General features: G+C 40.9%; 1 protein-coding gene across 1 annotated transcript in view; it reads left to right on the top strand.

Moving 5' to 3' along the window:
- Positions 1–240: 240 nt before the first annotated feature.
- Positions 241–25644, top strand: part of RRAGD (Ras related GTP binding D) — a 44301-nt gene continuing 18897 nt past the window's right edge. Inside the window, exons 1-2 of the mRNA XM_081294876.1 lie at positions 241–688; positions 21919–22214. Coding sequence (XP_081151002.1) covers positions 544–688; positions 21919–22214 — 441 coding nt within the window. The 5' untranslated portion in view covers positions 241–543. The remainder of the gene's footprint in view (positions 689–21918; positions 22215–25644) is intronic.

Raw genomic sequence — 25644 nt, 5'->3', positions numbered from 1 at the left:
AGTGTTTCTTTGGGTGGAGGACGCCGCGCCGCACCCCTCGTTGGGGTGAGAGAGAGAGAGAGAGAGAGAGAGAGAGAGAGAGAGAGAGAGAGAGAGAGAGAGAGTGTGTGTGTGTGTGTGTGTGTGTGTGGCCTCGGCCCAGCGCCCCGCCGAGCCGTGCCTGCAGCCGGGTGAGCGCGCGCACCCGTGTGTGTGCGTGTGTGTGTGTGTGTATGTGTGTGTGACAGTGTGTGTCAGGTGACTCGGGTCACGCAGTCTCTCCCTCTCCCTCCTCGGGGAGGAACTGCCGCGCTCCGGCTGACTCCTCCGCCAGCGGGAGAGCGGGCGGGCGGGGGAGGGGGCTCGGGGCGCGCTGGGAACCGCGCGACCCGGACCTGGGCGCCGCCCGCCGCTGGGTACAGGCTGCCCCCGCCTCCGCCGGCTCCCGCGAAGCTCCAAACAAAACCCCAATTCAGAAATAGGTTGTGGGCGGTTGGCGAGGCGGCTGGGCTCCCGCCCGGGACCCCTGCTGTCCCTGGGACTGTCGGCCGGCCGGTGGGCGCGATGAGCCAGGTGCTGGGGAAGACGCAGCCGCAGGACGAGGACGACGAGGAGGAAGAGGAGGAGGATGAACTGGTGGGGCTAGCGGACTACGGGGACGGGCCCGACTCCTCGGACGCCGATCCGGACAGTGGGAACGAGGAGGGAGGTGAGCGCTCGGCCCCTGGCCCCGCGAGTCCTCAGCTCGCGCCCCTTTCCTTTCTCTCGGTGTCTCTCCGGCCCCGGCCGGGCCAGGCGCGCGGGCCGCCGACTTGGAGGGGATCCAGGGGATCGGACTTAGAGGGTGGAGGGGAGGGGCTATAGAGGAGCGACCTGGAGCAGCAAAATGGGGGATCCCGGTGCTGGAGGCGGAGGGGAGACCGTGATCGATGGGGAAGCGGGAAGGAGGAAGCGTCTGGCCAGGAGGATCGCGCGCTTTCTGGCCCCTTTCGGGGCTGGTGCCTCTCCCCTCCTCCCCCTAGAGCTCTCCGCAGGGTCCCGGGATTGGGAAAGGGGAGGATCGTCGGCGCTCCCTGGGACTTCTCCCTAAACGCTGCTGTTTAAGCGGAGGTCAGATGTCGTGGCTAAAAAAAGGCAGCCGGCGGCAGCGTGACTGGCAGGGTCGTCTGCAGCTGCGGGTGTCAGTCTTGTCCCGCGTTGCCACGGGAGGGGTCCTGGGGCTTCAATGTGGGTGCACCCTCGGGGCGGTTGCTGGGGGGGGGGGGATGCTCACTACGGAAATCGCCGAGCGGTCGCGGGTTTCCCGGTATCCAGGCAAATACAGTTGTTAGGACACCTTATCTGCGCTCAGTGTCACCAGCTGGGCATGGCAGTGCTTGCCTGGGAGTGAGCGCGGGGCGAGGGCATTCTTTGCCCCTGAAGCAAACTATTTCCTGTTCAAGAAGCAGGTTGTAGCTATCCTTCAGCCTGTAGAGGCTTCCTGTATTTTATTTTTTAAGATCTAAGGACGTTGAGCGCTTTTTAGGATTCCCGAAAGAACAATCTAAAAATTTCCTCAAAAGCAAGCAAAAGATTCTGTGTTGTAAGGTCACTTGGAAAGGTCAGTAGAACAAGGCTGTTAAACATAACATTATTTTTGGTGAAGCTTTATGTATCTTAGAGAAGGAATTAACTTCTTTAATCCTTCATACTGAAGAAATTGGGCAAGGGATAAAAGTACCTTTGTGGCTTGATATTTTTAGAACTTTTATCCAGAATTCACTTATTTTAAATTCTCTGTACAAAGTCTTTCTCTGAGGACAGTTTTGATTATTCTACATACAGTAGACACTACCTTCAATGAATCAGAAAAAAGTAAACTTTAGCTTTGAGCCTGGCAGATGAGAAAACAGCTTTCCAAGTCACCTTTTTTTTTTCTTTTTCCCTCCCTACCATCTTCTCTCCTGGGAGGATTTGTGCTAATTCCCAGTTTGCTTAAACTGGTGTGTGCACCTGTGTACTTCCCTCTAATGCATTCCCACTAATTGGTCCCACAGTTGATCTCCAGGCCACATTTTTGTAGATAAAGAAAGGCTTTGCACCCTTTCTATGGAGTCTCTGGGGCTACCTTTTGTAATTAAATTGTTCAGCTGCTTCATTATTATTCAAATTGCATTTGTTAGCTCATCCCAGATTCTTTGGAGACTCTGGAGAGGCAGAATGGGGATATATTTGCAAGGTATTTGAAATGGTAGGTGTACCATGGGGTGCATGTGTGATATGCTTAAAAAACAGAAGAAAAGTCAGCAATCTAATATTGTCCCTTGGAGGTGGGGTGGGGGTTGGGGCAGATAACATTCCTGGAAAAGCACAGGACCTGTTTGTTTATTCTGCAGTTCTTTAAGGGAGAAACTTTTAAAATTTTGATGTTGGGACTTGAAGTTAAAGTGAAATTAAAACCATGCCCAAAAGGTAAGATTCCCTGAACAATGGCTTTTCCAGATCCTGGAGTTGGAGACTTTCCTTGGTGCTAACCTAAAGGCAAACTTGCCTGTAGCTGATGTTTTGATGACTTCCGTAATAAAACTTCCCATGGGAGTTCTTAGAATCATCCTGGAATCTTGCTAAAAAAGTATTGAATATATTAATGTAGTGAGAAGAGCAGTTCATTAACATTTGCCCTGGTAAATATTACTCAAACCTGGCCTCTTTCCACCTGGGCCTGATGTAGGTAGGTGGTCTGCATCTCAGACTTCCTTTGTTATCTTTGGCCCAAGTTCTTTCCAGGTTTCCTTAGCTCTGATTTGGAGATACAGATCTTAGAGCAGAATCTCTATCAGCACATTTGTTTTCTACAGTAGCAGATAGGCTCCCGTCTGCAATTCCAGCTAGGACTGGCCCTGATGATTGTCATGCCAACTGATATGGTCCCAGGGAGTTGGAGATTGGAGTAGAGAAGCCAGGAGTTTGGCTTCCCTCCCTGTGTCCTTCAGAAGTCTGTTTGATGTGTTGCATTATAATCCTGTTTTATTTTGGGTAAAATTCACACTTACCTGCTCTCAAACTTAAGAAATGGAATATAAAAAACAGGGACTTATTTATTCTGAATAAAGATGGATATGATGCACTTTGAACTCAAGCAAAGCATTTTTGTAGTGAATTCTTCTTTCTTCTCCATCCTAAGAGACTTGGTTTAGTGCCTGTTCTTAGTGGAGACCTTGGACTTTTCCCATGAGTTTCAGAAACTTACCCTGGCAAATGGGATCCTAGGAGGGTGATGCATGACCCACAAGCATCACTAGTTAGTTGCAAGGCAATTTGTCAGGAACTGTGCAAGACATGTGGACTGAGGTGGATAATGCAATTTTCATTTCCCTAAATCTGTGAGGCTTATAAAGGAATCTCTGATTTCATGTTTAAAGCAGTACCTTGTGAGTTTTACCACATTGTGCATTGAAAATGTAGTGCAGCTAAGGTGAGACTTAAATTGCACTTCTCTGGCTTCCACCCTATATTTTATTCATGAATAGCAGGAGTGTTCTCAGGCACTTTATTTCTGTTGGGGACAGATTTAGGCACTTCTTAGTCTTTTTTTTTTTTTCATTGTAATTAATCACAGATAAGGTGAGTCTTACCTTTAACCTCTACAGTCCAGATAAATCTTCAGAAAGGGGGCAATGATGAAGCCATTAAAAACAATTGCTTAGGGGCTGGACGTGTAGCTCAGTTCTGCCCCTAAGCAACCCTTCTTCCACAACAACCCCACAATTTGCGTCATAATTAATTATTATTTTAGACCCATGGACTTTAAATCTTTAGAAAATTATTGTGCTTTAAAAGTTGTAATAACAAGGAAAAGAATTAAAAGATCATATTAAATGTGTGCCAGGTTCTAGGTTCCATTCCCAGTACCAAATACAATAAAATATTTAATCAGAAAGTGAAATTGGTTTTCCCCTCAAAGACCTTCCCAATTTTTAGGGGAATCTTGGTTAAGACAGCTGCCCACCACAGTCTACCTAAGTTTGGCCTATTTTTCACAGCAACCTGCACACCTGCTTAGAATCTGAGAAAGCAACAGTTTGGTTGTTACTGGAAGCATGAAGATCCAGGGTTAGCAGGTGATTCTTCCTGAAAGTGTGTACATAATGTGAATCCATCATTTCCTAACTATTAATCACTTTTTTCCCTTAAGGTTTTTTTTTTTTTTTTTTGGTTCTGGGGATTGAACCCAGGGCCTCCTGAATGCTAGGCAAGTACTCTACCACTGAGCTAAATCCCCAACTCTATCTTTTTATCTAATTTTAAAAATTATATGATTTTTCTTCCCATCATTCCTTGAAAGTTGAGATAATCATTCTTCTGATACTAAAACCATGACTCAAGAGACGTCAAGGAGGGGCTGGGGATGTGGCTCAAGCGGTAGCGCGCTCGTCTGGCGTGCGTGCGGCCCGGGTTTGATCCTCAGCACCACATACAAAGATGTTGTGTCCGCCAATAACTAAAAAATAAATATTTAAAAAAAAATTTCAAAAAAAAAAAAAAAAGAGATGTCAAGGAAACTTTTCTGAGACCACTTCATAAGCTACAAGTACTTGAGTTTTATAAGAGGGTCAAGAGCTGGAGATATAGCTTACTGGTAGAGCAAGGGCCTAGGATTGATCCCCAGGACTGCACCCCTGCAAAAAAAAATGCTTAGAGAAGAGGGTCAACTATGTGAAAATGTAAGCCCCTTTCCTTGAAATTCCGTTTTGTTCCAAAAGAGCTGGGTTCACCAGGTAAGGGGTGCACGCCTGTAACCCCAGTGATGCAGGAGGATGACAAGTTTCAGGCTAGTCTCAGCAACTTAGTGAAATCCTGTTTCAGAATAAAAAATGAAAAGGACTGGGAATGTAGCTCAACGATAAATGCTCCTGGGTTTGTAATGCCAGATTCGTGGGACCCCAGTAGACCCCCAGGAGCCGAATCCGATGCAATCACACAGGAGTCTTTATTGCAGGCTCGAGCCTGGACTCATATCCATTCCCAACACAGCAGTCCCAGGGAGTGAGTTCTGTTCCTTTGTTCAGTGAGATTTTATAGGTTTTGGGGAATACTCTATGCGTCATGTCACAACATCACACAGCAGATCATTTTATAACTTCGGGAAAATCAAACAACAACTCTTAACATTGATTAGCACATTCACTGGTGGGAACAAGTTGGGTAAGGGTGATTGGTTAGTTCAAGTGGTGGATATATTTGAACTGATTGGTTTAGGCCGTGAGAGGTTGCAAGAGTTTATAAGCTAGACTGCAGGGTGGCCTAACCATGTTATCAATCACTGAAGCTACTGGGAGGGTCACCAGGCTTTTCAGATATTTTCCCTGTCTCACGCTGATTGGTGGTTGCTAGGGGGTTGCTATGGGTCCTCACCTAGTGTAACTGAGTTAGGGACACCTGGCGCCCCAGATCCCTCCTGTTAAACAACTCAGCAGGGTGGGTATGTGCCTAGGAGCGTTCTGTGGGTTTCTCCAAGGACAAGGATCATGCCCCCCTCCCACTGGACAGGCCTTGAGGTAGAAGCTGTTTTCAAAAATGGAGTCACATCAGTTTCTCAGGTTCAATCCTTTGTGCCCTAAACAACTTACTTTGGTAACATCTTTGAAAATTGGAGCAACATAGAGATTAACTTGAACCTTGTGTACAGGTGGCCTGCAAATTCCATGTATTCCATATTTTTAAAAAATAATTTTAGTTGTAAACATGCACAATACCTTTATTTTGTTTATTTAGTTTTTTTGTGTGGTATTGGAGGTCGAACCCAGTGCCTCATGCATACTAGGCAAGCACTCTATCACTGAGCCACAACCCCAGCCCAGGTATTCCATATTTTAAAAAGAAAATTTAAATGATGCTACCAAAGTCACACCTTAGTTAAGTGCTTCCTCTAATACCTATATAGAGAAAGCATCATCTTAAATTAGATGTTTTGTAAACATAGTGATCATCACCAGTGATTTAGAGTATCAGAGAAACTCGACTCTACTTTTCTTAGAAATCTCTCCCAATTTAATATTAAAACAGACATAATATAGACTAAGGGAAAGTCCTGGAATTCTGGATAAGAAATGGCTTCAAGTCTGAAAGAGCATCTTGTCTGTCAAAGATAATTATGTGTCCACCTGAGTTCACCTTCTGCTTTATTCCATTTTCCCTGATTCCATAGCAAATCCAGACAATTTTGCTCCCTACCATAGCCACCTCTTTTCTGCTCATTTTTTTCTTTCTTCTCTACCTCCTATATTCTTTTTATATCTTTTACCTTTTTAAGAAAGTTTTTTTATCCTCCCTCCTCTGCCAAAGCCTTAAAGCTCTCTGGTGACAGTGGCTCTGCCTAGTTCTGGTTCACAACTTAAATAGACTTTTCACTCCTGGCCTAAAGTGTTCAGGTTGCTAGTTGACTTTCTCCTTCTGCAAACCTCTTGACAAACTGCAGATCCATTTCTCAGTGTGTAAAAGAGAGGACTGGATAAAAGCAACCTTGAGTCTTAAGAACACTTTCCCCTATTTGCAGGAAGGAGCATTGGTAAGGCAGAACACATCAGAAATGTCATCAAATGCGCATGTTAAGGAAATACCTATGTATGGTTTCATGTGTTTGGGTTGCCTACCAGTGTGATTTTGAGAGGATTTTGTAGAGAAAGATTTGATCTTCACCTTCATGCCTTTGAAAAATATGTGTTGTTTTCATTTAATGTGCCTTATTAAGTAGTTTATCAAATGGACAGGGGATCTTCAGGATTTCTGTATATCCTCTTCTTTGTAGTGCTATTATTATCCATAGAATTCATTCCCTTTTGGACTGGGATTTCTTCAAGAACTCCTAGGTCTTGAATATGTAAGTAGTTCCATTGATCAGCCTACCTCCAGAAATATAAAGGAGCCACAGATAATGTAAATAGAAAGTAACTAGAAGCCTCTTCCTTTTAAGTATGCAGATCCCTAAGCCTTTGTTGACCCTATTAGAATTGCTATTAGAATACTAATAGCAAAGGCATTCTAACTTCCCCTTAAAGTTGAGCGAGCCTCTCAAGCTTCTGGCTGTAGTCACATTCCACAAAGGACCTTCTTGTTGCCTGGGCTTGGGCTGGGAAGAAAAAGGGGAAAAAATATGGGTGTGTGTACACTGACAGAGCCTGGCCGAGGAGGAAATTAAGACTCAGGGGCACATGTGTGGTGTCACATGCAGCTAGTAAGTGGCAGAACGGGGACTTGGACCCGATCTGACGTTAACCCAGGACTTTTTAGCCATTCTGTTTGCCATCACTTTGCTACCACCTTATCCTAATTCTTTCATTAAACCTTTGTCTTATTTTTCTGTCTGGAGTCTATTCAAAGTTGTCACCTCTCCGAGAACTTATTCTTAATTAATAAGCTGTCAGTTGTAATGTGCCAGAAATTATGAAGTTCATTTCACACAATGCCTCATTCTCCCCAGAGCGACCCCTTAGACTCAGGAAGGCAGGGTCTCTTCCCTGCTAAGTCTGTACGGAGAAGCACATTGGCCTTCAATTCCTGTTTTTTTTCTGATTTCTGGTTACTTCTTTATTGTGAGCATTCCCAGCCCACAGATCAGCTGGGCACAGTCCCCAGGCGGCCCTGTTGTTCAAGGTGCTTGTTCATCTTTCCTTTCCTTCTCTACTTACAAGTCCTGTTGTTTTTTTTTTTTGACAGATTCTACTGGCTACTGGATAATTCCAGATTAAGTAATTAGCCAGCAGATGTTAAAGACTGGTAATGGCCCAGTGAGGTGACCACTCCTCTCATTGCTTTTCTTCGGGAGATTTGAGTATCCCTAGGGTCTTCAGCAGTCTTGTTCCACACCTGGGGTAGTGGGGAAATTTAGGTACTGTCAGGACCGCATGGAAGATAGATGCTCCATACTTCTGACCTTAGCAGATACTAAAGCATACCTAGGCATAAAGCTGACCCATCTGACCAGTTTCAAGTGTTGATGTGAGCCAAAGTCAGACGTGAGTTTCTTTTTAAAGCTTTGGTTAATTTAACTTTAAATTCTGTTCAGGCACTTTTATTTAATTGACCTAACCAATAAATGTCTGCTGAGTGTTTATTGTAGGAAGCTCTGAATTCTCAATTTGTTTTGTTTTTACAATAATTTTAATTGTACTAGCTACAAACTATTTACTAAATACAAACAGTAGTAATCTATACTTTGTGGTACACAGTCTATTGGATCCAAATTCATTTTTATCTCTCTATCTACTTATTTATTTTGTGGTACTAGAGATTGAACCCAAGGGTGCTATACCACTCAGCTATATCCCTGGCCCTTTTTATTTTTAATTTTGATACAGAGGATCACTAAGTTGTCCAGGCTGGTTTTGAATTTGTGATCCTCCTGTCTTAGCCTCCTGAGTTACTAGGATTACATGCATATACTATCATGCCTGGCTATATCCACATTTTAGACTAAAGGAAAAAATGTTCCTCCCTTTTAAATTTTATTATTTTTTCTCTTGCCACATTTTTATTGGTGCATTATAGTTATTCATAATGATGAGATTTGTTGTTACATATTTGTACATGCTCACAATATAACAATATAATTTGGCCAATATTGCTCCTCAGAACCTCCTCACCTGGTCTCTTTCCTCTACTGATCTTCCTTGGATTTTCATGAGATCCACCCTCACACCTCTCTTCATTTTTCCTCTCTAGCTTCCACATACAGGAGAAAACACAGGATCTCTGACCTTCTGAGTTTGGCTTATTTCACTTAACAGAATGGTCTCTAGTTCCATCCACTTTTCTGCAAATGACATAATTTCATTTTTCTTTATGGCTGAATAAAATTCCATTGTGTATTTATACCACATTTCCTTTATCCATTCATCCATTGATGGACACCTAGGCCAGTTCCATAGTTTGGCTTTTGTGAATTGTGCTCCTATAAACTTGGTTACACATGTCTCGCTATAGTCCTAAGACTTTAATTCTTTAGGATAAATACTGACGAGTGCTATAACTGGGTCACATGAGGTTCCGGGTCTAGTCTTTTGATGAACTTCCATGGTGGTTATACTAATTTAAAGTGTAAAAGTGTACCAAAAAGCCCTCTTTAAAATATATTTTTAGGGTTGGGAGAGCTCAGGGGTAGAACACTTATCTAATATGCATGAGGCCCTGAGTTTGCTAAAAAATAAAGAATTATGGTATTAAAAATTTACAGAAAGGAGAGCCAGGCATGCCTATAATCCCAGCAACTCAGGAAACTGAGGCAGAAGGTTTACAAGTTCAATGCCAGCCTAAGCAACTTAGCAACTCAGCAAGACTCTTTGTCTCAAAAATAAAAATATAAATGGGGGTGGGGGTGGTACTGGAGACATAATTCAGTGGTATAGCACCCTTGGGTTTAATCTTCAGTGCCAAAAAAATAAATAAATAAATTAGAGAAAGGCAGAAATCACCACCAATACCTTCTCTCTCTTCAAATGGCAAACTTTTTCATTTTTCACATATTGAAGGGCTTGGTATTATAACAGAGTACTCGCCTCTGGGTACTTTGTAAAGAAAAGAGATTTATTTAAGTCGCAGTTTTGGAGGCTGACCCAAGGTGAGACAACTCCATCTGTTTGTTCTCTGATAAGAGTCCCTTTGGTGGGTAGCAGCATGTCAGGGAAGCAGAAAAGAAAACCAGCCAAGGATGTGGGGTGGCCTTACTTTATAACATATGTCTCTCTTGAGAACTAACTTATTCCTTGAGACCAGCTTTAATCCCTTCTGAGAGTGGTACCTCCAGTGACCCAAGCACCTTCCATGAGGCCTGCCTCATAAAGATTCCACCTCCTCAACACCACCACACTGGGAACCAAGCCACAAGCATGTGAACCCTTGTCCAAGCCACAGTAAACGGATATGGCAGAGATGGCAAAGGGCTACAGTGACATTTCCAAAATATGGAGAAAATAAAGACCAATGAAAACCAGTAAGCTTACTGTTATCCATGGCCCAAAATATACCTATATATCCCCAGGTGAGGACCTGCTTTGTTGCCTTTGTTGTATAAACAGTTTTCCACAAACAAAGGTTTTCAGTGCCTATGTGTCTCATAAGTATTATCTGATTAGTTCATGTATCTTCTTATTTACTTTTCGGCTATTTAAAAAAAAAAATGTTTATTAGGATAAGAACATCTAACCCGAGGTGTACCCTCCCAGCATGTTTAAGTGTAGGACACATTCCTGCTGAGCATATATATGAACATTATGCTGACTATAGGAACAGTGTTTGCAGCAGATCTCTAGATCTATCAGTCTCTCACCTGGAACATCATTGATTGAAACTTGATTGATTAGTATGGGAAGGTAAATGCAATCGACCCGAGGACTGAATATACTTTGTAGGTGGTCACTACCTCATCACTGCTGGGAGATGTTGAACTGAGATGGTTTGAGCTGTTCTGCAGTGACCAAGGCTGAAACCCCTCAACCCTTAGCCAACAAGATCAGGGGGAGAAAGGGCCACCAGGCACAGACTGCCTCAGCACCCTCCATTCCCTCTTCCAGCCTGTGTGCATCCTCACATTCTTATCTCTCTTCTGAGGCCCCATCTCATGGGAGCAACAGAACAGCTGGCACCTCAGATTCAGCAAGTTCAAATGCAGGCCCAGCCTCTTCCCCATTTCGTTTTGGTGAGAGGGGCCATCAGGTCAGGAACTGAGGTGGTCTTTCTCTTTTGTCCCCCACATCCCATGGGCCATGGGCCAGAGCTTCTCACAGATCCATTCCTTCTATCCCTTTTCACAGCCTGTACCTTGGTCCCATCTCTTCTTATTTGTGTTCTAGAACCACCATCTAACTCCTCCACTCCTAACCCTTCCAGGGAGTCCATTTCTAGAGGGAACTTCCTGAAGTGTAAATCTGATCACCTTAGTCTCCCCTGAAATTCTTAGTGATTTCCTCATGTTTTGGGGATTAAACTCTAAACTTCTGAGCATGGCATTTGTGAGGTAGTTCTGTCAACTGATTTAATTGTTGAACTCAAGCCTTATGCTACATCGAATTTGCCTGTGCAGGAGACAGTACAGAAGCTAACAAGACACATGTACACGGTAAAAAGATAATTAATTGTTTTGTAGTGATGAGGACTGTGAGACACAGGGCTATGAGCACAAATGATAGGATGTGATTTAGATCAGAGGAGGTGAGATGGAGCTGCTGGGCTAAGTGCAGAGAAGGAGCCTGGGAAAGGCTCCCAGGTAGAGGGAGAAGCAAGTTGAGACCCTAAGGTGAGGAAGTTTCTAAAAGTTCTTAGTGGATGAGGGAAAGAAAGTGGGGCAGAAGAAAGTGGGTGGGAGACAGCCCCTGTAGCACCTCTGGATCCAGAGAGGAAGGTAGCAGCTGGATTTTACTCTAAATGCTCCTGGGACCCTCGGACCACATGTCATCTCTTCTTGCCTTCAAACTGCATTCCTTCACCTCTAGTTCCTTAACATGCCAGATCTCTCCCTAGAGCAGCCTTTCCCTGTCAGTTCTTTTCTGCCTCCTGTATAAGATTCAGACATGCTCAGTGCTCCTAATACCTAGCTAGCTGTGCATTGTAGCTGTTTCTCTTCTCTCTGTTCCCCTCTAATTGCTAAGAGACGGGTCTTTTTTCTTTGTGTCTGCAGCCCTGCACGGCCCTGCCATACACTTGGCAGGCTTTCAGGGAACCTTCATGAAGTGAGAACAAACTACCCTCTTACAAATTTCATTCACTTCAGCAACTGCCTCCACCTCCCTTTGGCTCTAAACCTCTGGGGCTGCCTCTCTCATTTCAAGTCCTTCTGTAGCTTGTTTCTGATTTCATATTTTTTAAAGACCCACTGTTTGATTGCCCCTTTCTGAGCAGCTGTCATCCTGTGTTCTCCTTCAGACTTTCGCCTTTCTGGGCTGTTCTTATTAAACCCAACACAGTAGTGGTCTCAGGGAGGAGATGTTGGTGGACCAGCAAGGAGGCTTCCCTTTCCCATCAGCATTCGCTGCCTCTGCCACTCCCGTTGTGGAGCGGGGCCCTTTGGGGAACTCACAGTGTACTCTTGAGTTCACTTGGATGGGAACTTAAATTCAAGTTAGAAGTCTTGCTGTTGTTCTGATCAAGCTACCCAGGCTCTGTGGGGTTTCTTAAGTGAAGATACTTGAGGAGAGGGTGGGAGAGGATTAGAGGGGCCAACTTTGGCAGCAGTCTTTCTCTGATGTAGAAGAAACTTTTCTTGATCTATAATGGTAGTATACAAATTTTTGTTATTGCTTTGTTTTGAGGTTTTGGAGCTTGAACCCACAGCCTCGTGCATGCTAGATAAGTGCTGTACCACTGAGCTATGTCTCCAGCCCTTTTTAAAAAGTGTTATTTTGAAACAGGATATCGCTAAGTTGCCCAGGCTGATCTTGAACTTGTGATCTTCTTCCATAGGTCCAGAGTAGCTGGGATTACAGGTGGGCATCACTTCCCCGTCATTACAAATTTGACTATGGCCCACTGTAAAAATGTATGTTATGAACCAGCACTGACATACATGCAAATAAACCCAAAAGTCTCACTTAGTAGTATTTACACTTAACTATGCATGTACTCTGAAATTTTCTAGTATCTTCTTTCGCTTCTTTGTTGTTGTTAAGTTCTATTGCTGTTTAATGCCCACTGATTGATTTTTTTGTGTTGACAAATGTCTTCTGACTTTAAGGCTTGGAAATCATAGATATGATGGAAATCATGGATATAGAATTTTTGAAGCTAGAAGTTTCCAGAGCTGTCACTAAGCCATTTTGTACAATGCTTGGAAGGTCTGGTATAAATTTTAATTTATAACATATGCAAATTAGACTATATTTAGTATTTAATGTGACAAAGAGAGCTGATTGGTGGCAAAGGCTCTGAGTGAGCATATTGCCTTATACTGGGCATGTGACCTTGGGCAGATTTCTTTCCAGTTTCCTCAGGTGTAAAACAGACAGAGTCTGGCTATGTTGCCTAGGTTGTCCTTGAACTCAAGCGATATTCCTGCCTGTGCCAGCTGAAACTGCAGATGTGTGCACCACTGAAACTAGCTGGAAATTTTTAATAAAATCCAGTTCACCCATTTTGAAGTGGAGAAGATGTCATATGTAGGAAAAAAATTTGTTTTCTGTATTGGGGATTAAATCCAATGGTGCTCAACCACTGAGCTACATCCCCAGTCCTTTTTTATTTTATTTTTAATTTTGAGACAGGGTCTTAACTAAATTGTTCTGGTTAACCTTGAATTTGTGATCCTCCCAAATCACTGGGTTTACCAACATGCACTACTGTGCCTGACAAAGAGTTTTTTGCTCGACAAAGAGTTTTTTGGTCATAATATTTTCTTTCAGAAATTCTATGGTTTTAGACTTTACATTTAGGCCTATGATCAATTTTCCCTTGTGATCTGTTTTGAGTTAATTTTTATATATAGTGTAAGGTGTACATTGAAATTCTCCTCCTTTTCCTCCTTCTTTTTTGCATATGGATGTCCTGTTATAGCACTGTTTGGTGACAGTCATTATCTCTTCCCCAGGAGCTGCCTTTGCATCTTTGTCAAAACCCCATTGTTGCTGGGGGTGTGGTGGCACATGTCTGTAATCCCAGAGATTTGGGAGGCTCAGGCAGGAGGATCACAAATTCAAAACCAGCCTCAGCAATTTAGTGAGACCTAAAAAAAATTTAGAGAGGCTCTAAGCAACTTAGTAAGACCCTGTCTCAAATTAAAAAATAAAAAAGGGTTGAGGATGTGGCTCAGTGGTTAAGCATCCCTGGATTCAGTCCCCAATACCAAAAAACCCAAACCCAAAACAACGACAATAGAAAACTCAATTGTCCATATATGTGTGGGTTCATTTCTGGCTCCCCCTCAGTTCTAGTAATCTTTTGTATCTGTATGACAGCATTACATGATCTAGACTAGATTTTTACCTTTCTCCAAGGTATGTTTTACATACCATTTTATCCACCAATGTTTCCCAAGCATCTATTTTGGGCACATTCACCAGTATTTTTAATTATATTCATAAAACAGAAACCTTAAGACAACCATTTAAAGAGAAAATGTAGAGTTGAAATCACAATTTAAGGAGTGTTTAATAGTTTGAAAATTTTGTGTTTGGCATATAAAGTCAAATGGAAATATCAGAGGTTTACAGCGCTCTTGTGCATCTTTGGAATTTAGTTTGTCTTGAGTTTTGTAAATTAAAACCTAAAATAGAATGTTGTCTCTTCTTCTCTCTGTGTCCCTTATGAGTCTGTACATTAAAAGATTATAATTATGTGAATATATTTTCTATTTAAAGTTACCTCATTCCTTACACCCCCCCCCCTTTTTTTTTTTGGTAGTGAGGATTAAACCCAGGGACCTCAACCACTGAGTCATATCCCTAGTCCTTTTTATTTTTTTATTTTGAGACAGGGTCTTGCTAAGTTGCTGAGGGTCTCACTGAGTTGCTGAGGCTAGCCTCAAACTAGCAATCCTTCTGCCTCAGAGTCACTGGAATTACAGGTGTGGATCATCATGCCCAGCTCAAATTCCCTTTCTTTACCTCCCCTAAATCCCTCCCTCTTTATTTATTCTTTACTATGTGCTATAGAACCTCTGGATCATTTCCTAGTACAATTTTCCCCCAAATTTTATCTTTTCTACTGCTTTCAGATAGTTATCTTTATATTTAAAGCAAAATTAATACTCAATACTTAACTATGCTTTTGTTGTTTGGTGTGTGTGGTGCTAGGAGTTGAATTTAGGGCTTCGTGCAAGATGAGTATGCACCCCACCCCAAACTAGTTTTTAAACAAGAACCATAGTGTTCTTTTACTTAACTCCTCCTTAACCAACCTCTTGTTTCTACATTGTTTATAATTTTAGGTTCTAGTTTTTAGTGAAAAAAATTAAATCAATACATACTTAATAGTTTTCACTACTTGTTTTCCATTGTTTATTGCATTGCTGGACATGTTGGGTATATTTTTCTTGCAGGAATACATCCTTTAGTAATTCAAGGAAATTAAGTGGGCTGACAATAAGATTGTTACAAATCTTTCTGATTCCTTTGCAGGTAATAACTTTCTTCTTCTGGTACTTGCGAGGACTTTATTATCTTGATGTTTTAAAGTTATGATTTTTTTTTTTTAGGTGTGGGCTTATGGTTTTGTTTAAATTTCTCCTTTTGTTTAAATTTTGTGGGCCTGTTTATTTTGAGTTTTCTCTTTCCTTAACCTGGGAAAGGCTTATCTATTACTTAGTTAAATATTGCTTATCCTTCATATTCTGCATTCTTTCTTTTTTGTGAACTTCTTTGGCAGGATAATGGGACTTCAGAATCTTATTTCTGATGTCACTGACAGTTATGGGGTACTTTCCTGTGCTCTATCCCTTTAGACTGCATTCAGGGGGAATTTGCCAATTCACTCTTTCCCTCACTTGCTTCTCATTCTATATATATCTTTTTTTCTCCACAATTATTTTTTTGAAACTTTTATCTTTTTGTTTGTTTCTTATTTTTCCACATTTCTTATTGGTGCCTTATAGTTATACATAATGATGAAATTTGTTACATATTCACACATGCACACAATATAACAACGTAATTGGCCAATATCATTCCCCAGCACCTTCCCTCCCTCCCCACATCCCACCTCTTGTCTCTTTCCTCTACTGATCTCCCTTGGATTTTCATGAGACCTTCGCCCACCTTCCTTTTCCTTTTTCTTCCCTAGCTTCCAGTTAGGAGAGAAAACATATGACCCTTGACCTTCTGCGTTTTTTTCACTTAACATAATGGTCTCTAGTTCCATCCACTTTCCTTCAAATGACGTAATTCCATTTTCTTTATAGTTGAATCAAATTTCATTGTGTATTTATACCACATTTTCTTTATCCATTGATTCATTGATGGACATCTAGGCCAGTTCCATAGTTTGGTTATTGTGAATTGTGTCACTATAAACATGGGTATTTAGGTATCACTACAGTACAATGAATTTAATTCTTTGGGATAAATTCCGAAGAGTGGTATAACTGGGTCGTATGAAGTTTTCACGCTTTTGAGGAACCTCCATACTGATTTCTGTAGTGGTTGTACTAACTTTGCAGTCCCATCAAGAGTGTAAAGGTGTTCCTTTTTTTCACATCCTCTCTGGCATTTATTCTTGATGACTGCCATTCTGACAGGTATAAGATGAAATCTCAATGTAGTTTTTTTTTAATTAATTTTTTTAAAAAATGTGGACCTGAGGGTCAAACCCAGTGCCTCATGCATGCTAGGCAAGAGTGCTACCACTGAGCCATAACCCCAGCCCCCTCAGTGTAGTTTTGATTTGCATTTTCCTAATAATTGCTGATAATGTTGAACATTTTTTCATATGCTTATTATCCATTTGTATTTCTTCTTTGGAAAAGTATCTGTTTAATTCACTTGCCCATGTCTTAATTGGTTATCTGATTTTTCAGTGTCAAGTTTTCTGAGTTCTTTTTTTAAATATTTATGTTTTAGTTGTAGATGGACACTATACACACTATCTTTATTTTATTTATTTATTTTTATGTGGTGCTGAGGATCAAACTCAGGGCCTCGAACATGCGAGGCGAGCGCTCTACCACTGAGCCATAACACCAGCCCCAAGTTTTCTGAGTTCTTTATATAGTCTAGATATTAACCCTCTGTCAGAAGTATAGCTAGCAAAGATTTTCTCCCATTCTGTAGGTTCTGTCTTCACATTCCTGATTTTGTTTCCTTTGCTGTGCAGAAGCTTTTAAATTTGATGTCATCTCATTTATTAACTCTTGGCATTATTTCCTGAACTTTAAGGGTCCTATTGAGAAAGCTGTTGCTTGTGCCTATCTGCTGAAGTGTTGACCCTACATTTTCTTCTAGAAGTTGCATAGTTTCTGATATAATTCCGAGGTCTTTGATCCATTTTGAGTTGATTTTTGTGCAAGGTGAGAGATAAGGGTCTAGTTTCATTCCTCTACATATCGATAACCAGTTTCCCCAGCACCATTTATCAGAAAGGCTGTCTTTTCTCCAATGTATGCTTTTGGCACCTTTGTCAAGGATCAGTAGATGTGTGGGTTTATTTCTGTGTCTTTCATTCTGTATTATTTGTGTGTCTGTTTTTATGCCAGTACCATGCATTTTTTGTTACTATAGGTTCTGTCATATAATTTCAAGTCAGACATTGTGATTCCTCCAGCATTGATTTTTTTTTTTTTTCTTAGAATTGCTTTGGCTATTCTGGTCTTATATTTATTCTTCCAAATGAATTTTAGGACTTTTTTTTCCAGTTCTGTGAAGAATGTTACTGGTATTTTGATGGGGATTGCACTGAATCTGTATATTGCTTTTGGTAGTATGGTTATTTTAACAATATTAATTCTATCCACGAACATGCAAGGTCTTTCCATCTTCTGAGGATTTCTTTAATTTCTTTTTTCAATGTTTTATAGTTTTCATTGTAGAGGTCTCTTATCTCCTTGGTTAGATTTATTGCTAGGTTTTTCTTTTTCTTTTCTTTTTTTTCCTGAGACTACTGTGAATGAAATTGTTTTCCTAATTTCTTTCTCAGCAGGTTCATTGTTGGTGTATAGGAAAGTTATTGATTTTGTAACTTACTACTTTGCCAAATTTGTATATTAAGTCTAGCAGTCCTTCAGTGGAATTTTTTGGATCTTCTAGGTATAGGATCATATCACCTGCAAACCTTGATAATTTGGCTTACTCCTCTCTTATTTTTGTCTTTTTAAATTTCCTTCTCTTGCCTAATTGCTCTGACTAGAATTTCTAGCATTAAATAGGAACGATGAGAGTGAGCAACCTTGTCTTGTCCCAGATTTTAAAGGAAATGCTTTCTGTTTTCCCCATTTACTATGTATACTTTTTCTATTATCCTTAGGGATTTAGTTTGGGAAGAGAAGATATCTTTCTGATATCAGGGATTGAACCCAGGTACATTTAACCATTGAACCACATCCCTAGCCTTTTTTATATATTATATTGAGACAGGGTCTTGCTAAGTTGCCTAGGGCCTCGCTAAGATACTGAGGCTGGCTTTGAACTTGCAATCCTCTTGCCTCAGCCTCCAGAGCCACTGGGATTATAGGAGTGTGCCACTGCACCCAGCATCAGAAAAGAAGATATCTTTAAACTTGAAGTCCTATTTTTTTTTTTTCAATTCATGATCCGCGTTTGCTGAGATAGACTTGTATTGGTGACACTGTATCATATAATCTATGTTGAAGAAGAAAGTTGGTGACATTTTAGATGGTGTAAGTCATGTGATATTGTATAAGTAATGTGAACTTAATATTATATCAGTATGATATGATCCTATAAATCAACAGCAATTTGTTGGATAAGTTGAACTGAAAAGGAGTGTGTGGTAAGGTGGGGGTGAGATGTAGCTTATTGTGGAATGTGTTAGCTTTTTGTCTCTGATCAAAATACCCAAGAACAACTTAGAGAAGGAAAAGGTTATTCTGGCTCATGGTTTCAGAGGTTTAGTAGGTGGTGGGTCAGTTCCATTGCTCTGGACTAAAGGTGAGGCAGAATATCATGGCAGAAGGGCTTGGTAGAGAGTGCTGCTCCATTCGTGGCAACCAGGAGACCATGGCACATTGCAGCAGGTAAGATGCACCCTTCAAGGCACAGCCCCAGTGACCCAAGTCTAGCTACCTCCCACCTACCTATAGTTCCCACCCAGTTAGTCCGACTGATTAGGTCCAGTCATTTCACCTCTGAATATTTCTGCATTAACACAAAAGCTGTTGGGGAATCACCTCATCTCCAAACCATGACATGGAGTCCCATTTATGCATATCTCATCTCCTTTTTCTTTATTTAATCATTGTTTTATCTGAAATTTGTGTGTTTACCTATGCCTATTGCAAATGCAAATGTCAAAATATCATATAATAAATGAAATTTACAAAGATATTGTCAATTATTAACATGTGCTTTAGGTAACTGCAGAGTTTTTGGGTGAGGAGCACTATTAGTTACAACAGAGAAATAAAAGATTACTTTCCAGTCTCTCTTGGATTATGGTTAGACTGGGACCAGGAACAGAGAAAGACATAGGTATAATTCAGAAGGAAACCAAAAAGAAATTTAGAAAAAATAATTTAATGTAGATTTATCTCTATATTTGTTTATATTCTTTTTAAAAGATGTTTGTTTCTTTACTTCATCTTTAAGTTTAATGAGGGCTCTTTTTTGTATTTATGTTTTTGGTCATTCATGAAGCTTTTTTAAAAAATTGAGTTATATTTCACATAGCATACATAATATTTGTCTTCTTAAAGTTTATCATTCAGTGGTTTTTAGTATATTCACGAATATGCAGTCATCACCACTACCTAATTCTAGAACATATTCTTCCTCCAAAGAAACCACATACCAATTAATGTTTACTGTCCATTTTTGTTTCTCTGTAGTCTCTGGCAATCACCAATCTTTTTGTCTCTGGATTTGTCTATTCTAGGCATTTCATATAAGGAACCATACAATATGAAACCTTTTGTGTCTTGTTTCTTTTATATAGTGTAGTGTTTTTAGTGTTCATCCACATTTTAGCATGAATGAGTACTTCATTCCTTTCATATGGCTCAATAATAGTCCATAGTATGGATATACCACATTCTATTTAACCCATTTGAGAGTTGATAGGCATGGTTTGTTTCTATTTTTTGGTTATTATAAGTTTATGTACAATTTTTACTGGTACATATGTTTTCTTTCTTTTTCTTTTTTTTTTTTTTTGGTGTATTTTTTTTTTCTTCTTTTTGGTGGTGCTGAGGATCGAACCCAGTGCCTTGTGCATGCAAGGCAAGCATTCTACCCCAGCCCTTGGTGTATTTCTAGGAGTAGACTTGCTGGGTCATATGGTAGCTCCATATTTAAACTTTAGAGGAACTGCCAAATTGTTTTTCAAAATGTAACATTTTGCATTTTACCAGCAGTGTGTGAAAGTCCCAATTCTCTACATCCTTACTAACACTTGTTACTATCTTTTTAAAATTCTGGCCACCCTAGTGTGTGTGAAGTGGCATCTCATTGTGGTTTTGGATTTTACTTCTCTGATGGCTAATGATGTGTGAAGCATCTTTTTTGGAGAAATATCTATTTAGATCTTTGCCTATTTTTTCTTGGATTGTCTTAGCGTTGAATTGTAAGAGTTGTTAATTTAGTCTGGATACTAGACCTTATCACATATATGACTTGCAAATGTTTTCTTCCATTATATTGGTTCTTTTTACTTTCTTTTTAAATTTTTGATGAAGCCCAGTTTGCTTCCCCTGCCTCTTTCTGGTTGCTTGTGCTTTTTGTATCATAGTTAAAAAACCATTGAGAAAAGGATCTAAATAGTTCTAAACTATTGCCTGATCTAAGGTCACCAAGATTTACACCAGTATTTCCTTCTAACCATTTAGTTTTAGCTCTTCATTTTAGGCATTTAGTCCATTTTGAGTTAATTTTTGTATATGGTGTGAGGTAAGGATCCAACTTCATTCTTTTATATGTGTAAAACCTTTGGCCCTTTGCTGAGTCTTACTTTTAATAATTATTTTAGGTCTTTGATCTCATTTAATTACCATAACAATCTTGTGAAATATTTATTCCCGTTATCAACTTGTCTCATTTTGAAACAGAGTCTTAAAACCTAAGTATCTTTTCCAAGGTCTGCTAGCTCAAGCCCCAAGTTTTGCCTTCAGAGCCCTACCATTTAACCACTAGGCTACACTTCCTTTTCTTTTAGGAAATGTACATACTTTTGGTCAAACATGAAGGCTGCTTAGAAATTAAGTGGCTCTGTAGGACTAAAGAACATTGTGGAACCAACACTATATGTTTCAAACACAAAGAAAAGAAAACCCTACTGGGTTTTGAGCTTTTATACCGATTCCTACTTTTATTCAGTAAACTTACTCCCTCTGGGACTCTTGGCAGAGGATTTTAGGATTGGATTCTTGTTACCAAGGGCTATCGTAGTGCTGACCTTACAGCTTTCTGGATGACAACCATGTTCTGTATCCATGTTGTTCATTGTGTTAGCCACTCCCCAGATGTGGCTATTGAGCACTTGCAGGGGTAGTGAAACGGGAACTAAATTTCTTTTTACTGTGGTAAAATACACATAATATAACATTTCTCATTTTATATTTCCCCACCCCAAAATCTGTACTCAGTACTCCTCGTTCCTCTCCCTCCCTGGCTCCATAATCCACCATTCTATTTTCTGAGTCTATGAACTTGGCTACTATAGGTACCAAGTACTTTCTATGACTCAGGTCATACAAAGAGGATCCAGATTTCTACTTTTAATTCATTTTGTTAATTTAAATTTGAATATCTCTGTATGGTTAATAGCTACTTACTGTTGGCCTAGAGCCAGGGTAGGCCTGGGAGAAGACCACCTCTCACAAAATTGACACCTGCTGTTTGACATAGTCCGAATCTGAGGCATCCAGTCCATGTCCATATTCCAGGACTTTGTGGCTGAGAGCAGAACCAAAGAGGTGAAGATCAAATAAACAAGCATCCCTCTAGTGCATAGAGACTCTGATGATGTCGCACAGAAGGACATTACTCCAGAATGCTAAGACCTGAGTTCTCTCCATGGACAGTCTGCTCTGGGGACTTTCTGCTCTTCACATTCCAGAGTACCTGCTTGGGATGTGAAATTATACATAGAGGTGTCTGCCCGGCTCTGGGATGGCCTGAAGTGGGGAGAGGGCATCTTTCAGTGGTCTGCACTTGCAGGAACTGCCCCCTTCACAAGTTGGGTGGTGTAGTTAGGACTGTGTTTGGAAGGACAGCATCTTCTGTCAGTCATGAATCGCAGGAGGCGGAAGTGAAACTCCTCTAATTAACCACTGTGAAAGCGACTCACTCTCATTCTTGTTTTGTGGTTTCGCAGTGCTGGACTTCAGCGATCCCTTCAGCACTGAGGTGAAGCCGAGAATCCTGCTCATGGGCCTGAGGAGAAGCGGCAAGTCGTCTATTCAGAAAGTTGTCTTTCACAAAATGTCACCCAACGAAACGCTGTTCCTGGAGAGTACTAACAAGATATGCCGGGAAGATGTTTCCAACAGTTCCTTTGTCAATTTTCAGATTTGGGACTTCCCAGGACAGATTGACTTTTTTGACCCCACCTTTGACTATGAGATGATCTTCAGAGGAACGGGAGCACTGATATTTGTCATCGACTCTCAGGTACAGCTCAGTGCCTTGGGCATGATGGCCCTGAAGCCCTGCAGCCCCCACATCTCCCCACATTCATTTCTGATGGCTTCAGTTTGGTTTTTGAAATCTAGAATAGGCCTTTCTACCTAACCAGTCTTTCTTAGTCATGGCCCTCAGACTTTGCAAAAGAGAAAAGGCTCCCTTCTTCCAGCCTGACAAACAATCGGCCAACCCACCTTTAGAGGCCAAGGACCCCAAATATGTGTCATGCTCCCTAGGACCCCTTTGGCAGACATCTGTAAAAGATCACAGGTTCTGTACACCAAAAATCTATATAAGTGTATATTTAAATGTACATCATGTCCGGCGAAGGTAAAGTTTTAAGTGAACATTTTTCTTCTGAATCAAATTTTAATTATCACTAACACACAATTATGACATAATAACTGTCATATATTTTAATAGATAACTATTAAAAAGTAAAATTTGAGATAAATATCTTTTCTAAGATGGACATTTTGATGTTTTTCCACTTAATTTATTATCCATGCTAGAATAAGCTGAGGTTGGATCATTGGGTTTGTATAGATATTCAAACTTTCTTCACACAAATAAGTAGCAGATACAGGGTGAGTTTTATCATAGCTTTTTTGTCCACTTATTTTCAATCCTTCCAAGTTATATCCCCTACATCACCCAGTTTTGGGTTGTAAAAGTAGTTTACCAACAGACAGCCTGATTAGGTTCTCCTTCAACCTTCTTGGAAGCAAAGAATAAGGAACCTCTGTGGACTGGTGAAGGGCTCTATTCTCCAGCCATTAGTGAGATTCACATGAGCCTTCCAAACTGGCTCTTTGACACCTGGGTTTCTATACCCTGGGGTTTTTCTCCTCTAATGTCTGTAAATGGGAGGAGGGAAAAGGAAACAGACCTGGTGCTTTTCTGGCAGATCGGTTTTAGGGAGGGTGTCTGTTTTGGGGTTTGGGTATTGATGCCTTGCAAACACTTTTTCACAGTGTCTGTGGCTTGAGGCCCAGACCACAGGCTCTCCCATAGACTGACGGTTTTACAGCTGTTGGGGAGTAAAAGGCAACAGATCCTCTAGGTGTGTGCTAAATCATCAATGAAGTTCAGGTATTTCCCTTTTTCCCTGACATTTCTTTAAAATTGCATACCTACCATCACGTTAAGCAGCTGTTGGTATGATCACCTGGTCTTCCAGAAGCCCAGGGGTGTTAGGGAGTATTGCAGGGTGCCCAGCACCCCACCAGGGTAGGTTCCTGTCAGGAGGTGTGAGCCGCCTAAGAAATAAAATGTCTGAAATAATTAGTAAGAAATAGAGACAGAACCAGAAATTAGATATAAAAAGCAGAGCTCCTGATCCTGATAGGTCTTCCAGTCCTGATAGGAGCTGGAACTGAACAACTGAAAAAGGACCCCAATTCTTGGTGTGTCAGGAGTCTTGCAGTAAACAGGTTGATTGGCATTTTGGCAAGCCACATCCATCCCTGAGAGGCTCTAGCGGGTCACCCTGTGTCCGAAGCTGTGCTGAACTTGTGACGGGGCTGGATAGGAAGCCACATGAACCAGGCGTTTTCAGACCAGCAGAGTTAGTGCTAGGTGTTCCCGATACCAGGCTTTCCTGCCTGATGGCTTCAATATCATTTGAGTTCATGCACAGTTCACATGGGTCATGGATGGCTTCCCTCAAGAGAGGAAGGGGTTATAGAGACTGTTGGTTATCATGGTTCTAAGACCACACTTGGAAAATCATTTTCTGAGAAACTGCTCATGCCTGAAAGGATCAGGAACTAGGTGCCTATTTATATAATATAATAATGAAATTTTCAACAGTCTTTCAGTTCCAAGAGGCCACACTGTACTTGTGCAGCTGTTCTTCAGGGTGGAAGTGTGGAGGGGGGAGACTGGAAATCCAATGCCTGATCTATGGACAGCAGTTCACCCTCCCATTGTCCCACCCAGAAATGCTGGTATTGTGTGTGCTTGTAGACACCTGAATCATATTTAGGGCCTGCTGTCAGCAGCTGCTTTCCTGGCTGTCCCACTTGTACTGACCTGTTTTCTGGCCCATCTGTGGCCTTGGCAGTGTCCTCTGCCTTCCTGTCTCAGACCTGCCTGGACCCCAAGGGAGTGGATAGAGCGTGTGCACAGTGCCATGTCATCTCTTCTAAGCTCCCTTTTCCCCTTGGGTTGCCCAATCCTGTGCCTGTACTTGTTGAACTAGGTAGCTGTAGTACTAGTCCTGGCCATAGTAAGTAGATTCCAACTAGATGACTCATTTCGAGACACAATGACTTAGTAAAAACTTACTTAAATACTATATTGTGCTAATATAGCAATTTGCATTTATGGAATTCAAATTTCCAATGCAAATCTAAAGTATTTATTATATGACTGTAATTTGGCTAGAATAAGTACATTTTTTAATTTTAGATCTTAACTGTATTTGGTTTTAATGTTACCTGAACATGACAAGCAGACCTTCTGTTTGGCTTATTTTAGTGTTGTTTTAAGGTTTTTGTTTTGTTTGTTGTAGGTTAGAGAAAGGTATAAATAAGAATGCTTGAATTCATCTTTTACAGTTACACTTTAAAAATGACCAGGGTGTCTGGGGGCATAGCTCAGTGGTAAAATACTTGATGAAGATGCTTGAGACCTTGGGTTCGATCCCCAGCACTGAAAAAGAATAGGAAAACTTTGTTGAGTGCTATCATTACCAAAAATGAAGAATAATCTAAAAGCCAGAGTCAGAGCCTATATACTACTTTTTCATGTTTGCAGGAATCTTCATGATTATGAGCATAAAGGGAAATCAGATTTTAGGGAAGTGGCTCTCGACAGCACTTGGATGTCCTTTCCATTATTTCTAAGCAGCATTCTTTTGGTCTGACACCTCATGTTTTTATTTTTTGACTGTGAATTCTCACAATCACAGGATTTCCAGATAAATATATCCCCAAGGAGAAATTAAGTCCTCACAGAATGTTGTGAAATAAAAACAAATGAAAGCAAGAGTGATTTCCCACAAGCTCAGTGTAACTCTCCCACCCCCAGAAGAGACCACAGAATGTCCCTCTCTTCCTGAAGTCTTTGGATTCCAAAGAATTTCCACTTGACCCTGTTGGTGGTGATTGTGACCTACCTGCCTGTAATCCTAGATTTAATTACAGAGTAGAAACTAGACAGTATGTTTTACCTTATTTTTAAAATTTTGTCATAGGAAACAATAACAGTGGGAAAAAATCATTTGCAATCCTCTGTTCTAATAAATGGAGAATTTTCTTCTTTCTAATGTCAATTTTAGTCTTTTTTTCTTCAAAGCTGGGAATTGAACCCATGCTAAGCACGCACTCTACCACTGAGCTATACTCCCAGTTCCTCATTTTTGGCCCTTGAGGCTCTATGCTATTTTACTAGTTAGCTGGTCATGAGACCATTT

The sequence above is a fragment of the Spermophilus citellus genome, assembly GCF_964194105.1.
Source record: "Spermophilus citellus genome assembly, chromosome: 5".
Lineage (NCBI taxonomy): Eukaryota > Metazoa > Chordata > Mammalia > Rodentia > Sciuridae > Spermophilus > Spermophilus citellus.
Note: the sequence above shows the minus strand (reverse complement) of the source record. Positions and strands in the feature narration are given on the sequence as shown.